This window comes from Setaria italica, chromosome IV (genome assembly GCF_000263155.2).
Source record: "Setaria italica strain Yugu1 chromosome IV, Setaria_italica_v2.0, whole genome shotgun sequence".
Lineage (NCBI taxonomy): Eukaryota > Viridiplantae > Streptophyta > Magnoliopsida > Poales > Poaceae > Setaria > Setaria italica.
The window spans coordinates 1426995-1434928 of record NC_028453.1 but is presented as its reverse complement, the minus strand read 5'-3'; the positions used below and the strand labels follow the sequence as shown (position 1 = coordinate 1434928).

Sequence of the window (7934 nt, the reverse complement as noted above, 5' to 3'; positions counted from 1 at the left end):
ATAGCGGGAGTGAAGCGGATGATTACAACTAAAAAGGTCTTGTGCTTCCACCATCTTCTCTGCCTTGCCATCATCAATTTCATCTATGATGGATGGTCCCTGGTCGCCTGCCATCATCTGTCTCTCCTCTATTCCCTTCCACAGTCATAGCGGATGTGTCATGGAGTAGCCACTTCCAAATTGCAGAGAGTGTGCAATAATATGTAGTCCTAGTATTCAATATAATTTTTCTAGAATTATCTTACATCGAAATGCCTCTGAAAATGCTTCAGAATGCAAATGGTAGGTGCACCTATCATCTTTATGGATTTGGAGAGTGTTGTACATATATCTATGGGTCTACCAGAAGGTTTGGACAATCCTAAATATGGGACTATACACTGAGACGTATCTGATATGAAGACTATGACTAAGACGTATCTGATATGGAGACTATGGCGCGGGATGGTAATAAGAGTATAACTCATTTAGTTGAATCCAACTAGTATTTTTGTAACTAACCGACCTGTAACCCTACCCCCAGCAATTATAAAGTGAGGCAGGGACCCCTCCAAAAAAAATTCAATCCAACCAACACACAAGATGTAGGGTATTACGCTATTCACATTGTTTCATATTAAGATTTTTGGTACCTCAATATTATTCATTGTTGTTTCATATTAAGATTTTTGGTACAGGCACGCATAGCGCGCCGTTTTTTCCTTAACACAAAACCCGTATGGATTTGAGTCGGAGAGGGGTTTTTTGAGAGAGAGAGAGAGGATGAGTCGGAGAGGTAAAATAAACTGTTCTGATTGTCGGAGAGTCACACAGGGCCTGTTCGCTTCAGCTTATAAGCCGGCTGAAAAGCTGAAACGGCTGATTTGTTGTGAGAGAAAAACACTGGGCCTGTTCGCTTCAGCTTATAAGCCGGCTGAAAAGCTGAAATGGCTGATTTATTGTGAGAGAAAAACACTGTTTGGTGGAGCCAGCTAAATAAGCTGAAGCGAACAGGCCCACAAAAGCCCAAGCAGCTGCAGCCAATAAGAAGCCATAAAAACCGTGGCCCTATTATGGCCTAGGAACCATAGTAGTTTTGGCCCACAATCCTTGGCCCAATCCGTTGACAACTAGACTTGCCGTGCAGCCCGCTCCACAGCTCCACCTCAAGTACTCTCGGTCTAGCGACCTCGCGTCCGCATCGTTGTCGCCGCACCTGCTGTTTTCTTTCTTTGTTTTTTTGAGCCAAAGCGCCTAAACATTAGGCTGCGTCCCGGATCATAGCCCAAGGACAATGCCGACTCGTACAATGTGGCTGGGCCTTTAAAAGGGCCCAAAGGGACCTTTCAGACCAATGTGGCCCATATAGAGACATTTTTTAGACGTGCCATAGATTGGGCTTCATCATTTAAATGAACTGGGCTTCAAGTGAACGTCGTTAAGCTGTATACATGGCTTATTTCCGTGTTTATATTGGACTGAAGACACCAAAGTGCTGCAACCATCCTCCCAATTTCGTGCTGAATTTTCTGAACAAGAGTACAAGATGATCAAGGTCTCGATGCGAGGATGCAGGGGAATGATGGAGTAAAACTAGGTCTGCAGACGTGAAGATGGAGACTATTCTGAACTCTGAAGTCTTAACAATTGAGCACAACAATGCGGACACATAATCACCGGGAAAATTATGGCGAGACAAGCAGAGAATCGGTTGCCACATTGGTGAGATGGAATCAGTCCCTTTCGCCTCCTTTAAAGGCCGAAATATGCGAACGGCGGATGAATCCATAGGAGGAGGAGGCCCCGACGGAGGAAATCGTGGCTGTCTATCATGTCACAGCTCACAACAGACAGGTACGTGTGGCAGTAGAGCAGTACGAACACGAGTCTGTTTCGAAAACCAACTTCTGCAGCTTAATCAATTCCGCCTTGACGTTTACAAATTGATGGTGTTGAGTTGGTGACAAAAGCTAGCTAGCTGAACGCCAAGTCGCCAACCAACTTGTTGGTCCAATCAAACAATCAATACAGACTCGTATTATAATCCAGGACACTTTGTATACCACCAGAAAAGAAAAGAAATTAAAACAGCTACTACTTTTTTGTATAAAACTCTTTGGGAATGATGGCAGCAGGGTACCGTACAATCGCTCATCCTATCATACATAGTTTCTTCCTTTTTCTTGCTGCGTGATCTCATGGCATTGCAGAATTTGCAAGGGTAAAACATTAACGTTATTGCATCTTTGTTCTTTACAGGCCATTAATCGACCTCGCTCGATCTTCGTCTCCCGTTTCTGTGCATTGTTGTCGGACGACGACGGATCAGTATACCAGATGATAACCAGCTGTATGTAAACGACGACGATACATGTCCAAGAAGCAGGAAGCACAGGGTGACTGCAATTGCAAGCTAGCTAGCTTTAGCTTTAGCTACTCGGCGGCGGCGCTCCTCCAGATGGCCTCGAGCTCGGCGGCGAAGAGCTCCTCCTGCCCGACGATGATGGTGATGTGGTCCTTGCGGTCGTAGACGGTGACGCGGGCGCGGGGCACCCGGGCGCCGACGGCCAGCGTGCACTCGACGGGGAGCAGCTCGTCGTCGCGGCCGTGGAAGATGGACACCTTGCAGGAGAGCTCCGACGAGAGGACGTCGAGGTAGGCGTCCATCCGGGCGGCGCTGCCGCAGATGATGTTGTGGAGGGTGTGCCACGCCGCGTTGTGGGTGTGGCACATGAACGCCTCGATCAGGAACGTCCGCACCCTGCATGTTATGATCAGATCATCACATGGTTACGAATTGCGGCCTGGTGTGGCCCACGGCGGCGGCCATGACTCGCACCATAAACTCGAGTTGCCAGTGCAGCTCCGAACGCAGCCTGGAGTGGGCCATGCGTGCGCGTGTACTTGCACAATCTCATGCCGGTAGTAAAGCAAAACAAAACAAAAAAATAAAAAAACAATCTTGCAACTCCGAACCAACTTAACTACCAGATCTCAGTCACTGCAATGTGGATGGAGACGGACCCACAGAACACACACTTGCATTGCAGATTTGCAGTGCTGCACACTTGCAAGTTGCGATTGCACTGCCCTACCCTGCAGGGAATTGAACCTTCTGCCTGCAACTGTGCGAGCAGAACAGAGCGTCAGGGTTTGTTTACTGGCCGTAAAGGACAAGCAGGCACTGACAGCCTCCGCAGGTTGTTGCTAGGCCCCCACTGATCTCCCCCTGCCCGTACCAGTGTACTCTCCTTCTCCTACCGGCTACCGTTTCTCCCCCATCCTTGACCGTGCTCGCTTGAAAAGACGGAGACGAAGCCTTTGCCCTCAAGAAAGATACGTGGGGTGGGTGGGTACTGGGTGAGCCCAGCTACCACAAACGAAGGCAAGTGCACGGTACCCTGACCAACCTGCTAGACCACCGTAGCAGGACACTAGCGCAGCAGCACCCCGTGTCGTGACCACGCCGGCCGCCGAATCTATCCCGGAAACGGCAACCCCAACCCCAAGCGGGGATGCCCAGGGAAACCCTGTCATCTCCCCCGCGGATGACACAGATTTTTGAGGGCCGGCCCGGCCGGGTGCGCCGAATAATTGCGGGGCGTGACCGTGATGTGGAGGGGGGTTAAGGCGGGGGACCATGTGGCCGGCGCCGCCGATCTAGGCCGGGGGTCGCCGTCGCCGCCGTGCTGGGCTGTCTCTGCCTCTCTGGGTCAGGCCGCATGACATGATATAGCATCACATAAACCCCGGCGGCCGGGGTTAAATGGACTTAAACTTGGCACAATTATGCATCACATATAAGACTATAAGAAAGGTTGTCGCTCATGCACGGTAGCTGCTGCTATTCCAAGCTTCCTAGGCGTGTTCCTAGGATTAGTAGGACGGTGGATGGTTACGGTGCGAATTTGGATTGAATGCCGCCGTGTTTGGCGATCAGGTTAGCCTGCGCGAGGGACGCACGACGCGCCGTCTCGTCTGCGCCGGCCGCCGGCGAACGGCATTTTCAGGCGCGGTGGCCGCCATTTAATGGGGGCTGAAAGCGATCGGGAGCAACAATAAATAATCATAGGTCGATGGCATGGCATGGCTCCAATGCAAGCCTCCAAATGTTGCTGAAACCGCTGTCTCTTTTGGAGATATCGCGCGCGTTTCCCATCAGGAAATGAAAGGACGCTCACTTTTGTGGATGAACTGGTAATCTAGTTGTAATCACTCTAAAACTCCTTAAACTCGGAGGAATTCAGTGTGCCATTTCGTTGCTGCTGTACTGGCAGAGGAAATGAGGAAGAGGAAAGGCGTGCAGTGCAGGCCTGGGTACAGGAACGAGTACTGCGAGTGTAGAATACGCCACGGCCAGCTGTGGCCACCATCTACCATGCTAAGTCCGATTCAATGCGGCCAACGTGCTTTTCCTTTTTTTGTTCGAAAGAAAATGTATTTGTTTTTTTTCCTAAGAACAAAAGAAAATCCATTCCTTAGTGGCCGTTTCCGATTGTGTGGCATTCATGTACTTGGCGCCGTGGGCGCGGGTCAGCGAGTGAGTCAGCCCTGTCCCCACGGGGGCCAGACGAGAGCACAGACCAGCCAGGCACACACAGGAGCAGAGCACCAGCAGCTGGTAGACTAGCCTACCGGTTACTAGGAATAGTAGGAAGATGGAAAAAAAAAAGGAGAACAGAAGAAGAAGAACGGACCTGTTCCTGGTGAGGATCCTGAAGAGTCTGTCCCAGACGCGGTGGTGCCGGCAGATGGTGAGGCAGATGGTGCGGCTCACGTGCTCGTACCAGCACGCCATGGACGCCCCGAACGCGATCGGCGGCCACACCCGCCGCGGCGCCACCCGCCGCATCACGTACTGCGTCGCCGCGCCCGCCTCCGACTCCGGCACCGGGAAGTACGGCTGCATGCAACGCACATGTTCCGTTCCGTCGTCACCCAAGGCCAAATAAGCAAGTTAGCAATAAATTACAGAACTCCGGCGATCGCCGCCGACGTACCGGCGCGAGGAGGGTGAGCGACTTGACGGCGTCGGGGTACTTGACGGCGAGTGCGAGGGCGAGCACGGATCCCAGCGAGTGGGCGACGACGTGGAAGGACCCGAGGCGGTAGCGCTGCAGCACGGAGCGCTCGATCATCTCCACGTGCTCCCGCAGCGTGTAGAGCGACTCCGCCGGCTTGGGGCTCCGACCGAACCCCAGCAGGTCCACCGCGAACATCCGGTACCGACCCCGCGCCGCCGCGCTGAACGCCGGGAACACCGTCTCCGTCCAGAACACCGACGACGAGATGAAACCGTGGATGAACACCACGTCCTCCACCGCCACCCCCTCCGCTGCCGGCGCCCCCGGCGGCGGCGCCTGCACGTGGACGTAGAGGTGGGACGCCGAGCGTGGCGCGGCGCTCCACGCGTGGCAGACCTTGCAGTCACAGTCGGACCAGCACGGGGCCTGCCGGGGCGGGCGCGGGGGGCGGTCCATCTTGCCGCGGATCATCTCGGCGATTGCGGGGCTGACGGTGAGCGCCGGCGCGGCGGGGCCGGCGCCCTTCCTGGTGGCGTCGGCAAGCAGAGACGGCCGCACGTACAGCGTGTCGGACACGTCCTCCAGCTGCATCTTGGCCGACGACGCCGACAGCCGCACCACCTTGGGCCCCGGCGCCGCCGCGGCCGCCTCTGGGGGCACGAGGATCCGCGGGCCGGCGCCGTCACGCGCCGCCGCGGTGCAGTAGCACGCCTTCCACTCCGCCTCCACGGCGTAGTCCACGAGCTTGTACACCAGGCACAGCACCACGTCCAGCACGTCCAGCACCGAGAACACCACCAAGCTCACCGCGCAGTTGAGCGCGCCGCCCGCCGCCGCCACCAGCGCCGCCACCGACACCCGCTCCCCCTTCTTCCCAGCACCAACACCACCGCCTCCTCCTGCCCCCATGGCCGCCGCCGCCGCTGCCGCCGCCTTCTCTTGCCACACGCAGGTGGCAATGTGCATTGCTCCCCGGCCGGCTCCTGATGATCTCTCTCGACCTCGGCAGCCGTCAGCAAGCACAACCGACGGCGGCCGCAGGCTCTCAGCTGTAGCTGGCTGCGTACAGCTAGCTTAGCTAGTAGCTGAGGCGCAGGGGGGAAGCTGCCTGCTTTTTGTAAGAGTGACGGAGGCGCCCGCGAGGGTTTAACTCGGAGGAAGAAGAAAGGCGCGCATTTAAGCGCGGTTGGAGGCGGGCGGGCGGGTGGTTTCTTGCGCCAGTTCCGTTATTTTTGTGGGGGGCGTCTGGGCAAAGGGTTTGGCGGGGTTAAATAGAAAAGAGTGTGGGTTTGGGTTGGGGATGATTGCCACACCGCCCGCCACCGCCTTGCAGCAGCTGAAAGCTATGCATCATCCAGCGGCATTTAATGGAGGTTTCCCGGACCAGGGTTAACGGTTCATTATTTGGTTGGGTTCGAGCAGTATATAGTCTTCTCCTTTTTGACTTGGATGGCCTCATCCATGACCGTGTGAGAGGAGTTGAAAGTTGATGGGTTCTTTTTTTCTTTCGGGTAAAAAGTTGATGGGCTTCGCAAGCCTGCATGATAAAAATAGTAATGAGGAATTTGTCATGTGTGATAAATATGCATGCATTGACTGTTCACGTTGTAAAGGAATTCACCTGTCGCAAATATGCATCTATGTTGCATAAGTGATGCCTCCATTCTTCTTGGTTGTTGTTCAGCGCGCTGTACCACCGAGGTGTTCGTACCGACAAATACACATAAATACACATGGACGTTACTTCTCATAGATTTAAAAAGTGTATTTTGATCTTGCGCTTCAAGTTGCAGGCTCATTTTTTACCCGGAACCTATGTTTTTTAGAAAGGGAGATGGGTGTGTATTTCTGGTGTCACCTTAATTGAAGAGTAATAAGTTGACATAAAAATCTCGACAAAATTAGAAAATGAATTGATCCTTAATCGTAAAAATTGTGTTTCAGTTTAATAAACTATTTCAATAAAAAGGAAATCAACACCGTCTGAAAGCATAAAAAAGAAAGAGGAAATTATGTAGGGTGCCATATGCCGTGAACTTTCTCCAAGAAAGAAATCATGGCGGGTGAGCTGAGCACGAAAGAGTGCGGCGATGCAGTATCTGCTGGCAAACGGCAACACGCTCCCAGCAGTGGCTTGTGCACTTGTGCTGATCAACTCTCACTGCCAATCACACCTACTGCTAGCAACATTTAGTGTAAAAATAATACGTGCTGTTAATAAGGTGTTAAAATATACGTGCTGGCCAGTGGGGGAGAAAATTAAAAAAAAAAAAACAGGAGTAGAAGTCTGGGCACTGGGCATATGCCAAAAGAGAATGGTCAGCCACACGGAAACGCATGCTGCTGACAGTACCCTGTCTGCAGGCAGCTCTGCTGTTACTGCGCTCTCATCCCCTTGTCTTGTTTTTCATGTGCAGACGCACGCAACGTTGAGGCCTTGTTTAGTTGGGGAATTTGGGAGGTGCCAAATTACTGTTACAGCACTGTAGCACACTGTAGCGTTTCGTTTGTATTTGTGAATTATTGTCCAAATATTGACTAATTAGGCTCAAAAGATTCGTCTCGCAAAATACAACAAAACTGTGCAATTAGTTTTTAATTCATCTACATTTAGTACTCCATGGCACTTGTCCCTCTTCAAGTTTAATGCAGAAGGGCCCGGCTACTATATAGTTGCGTAAGGGGCTGAGCTGCATAGATCTGCCCCAAACTAGAGAATGGTATGGAATTGATCATCTTAGACACTTTCCTAGTAGCCCATGTCACATACTGCCTTCATTTCTTTTCATAAGGGCGCATGCATTTATATATTCAAACCTTGTAATCTTCAACGAACAATTTAGACTCACATGATATAAATTTGTATTATATGTAAACAGTATCGTTAGATTCACATCAGAACTAATACTTTCTGACGGTCTGATTCTGGAG

The 7934-nt window shown here is 52.2% G+C and overlaps 1 protein-coding gene across 1 annotated transcript; it reads right to left on the bottom strand.

Annotated features, from left to right (window-relative positions):
- Positions 1-1984: 1984 nt before the first annotated feature.
- On the bottom strand, positions 1985-6234 carry LOC101759057 (probable lysophospholipase BODYGUARD 3). Its single transcript, XM_004964379.4, has 3 exons — positions 4980-6234; positions 4677-4882; positions 1985-2740 (listed from the first exon to the last, which is right to left on the bottom strand). Exons 1-3 carry the CDS (start codon positions 5967-5969, stop codon positions 2413-2415), a joined length of 1524 nt encoding a protein of 507 aa, XP_004964436.1. The 5' UTR covers positions 5970-6234; the 3' UTR covers positions 1985-2412.
- Between the last annotated feature and the right edge of the window lie 1700 nt (positions 6235-7934).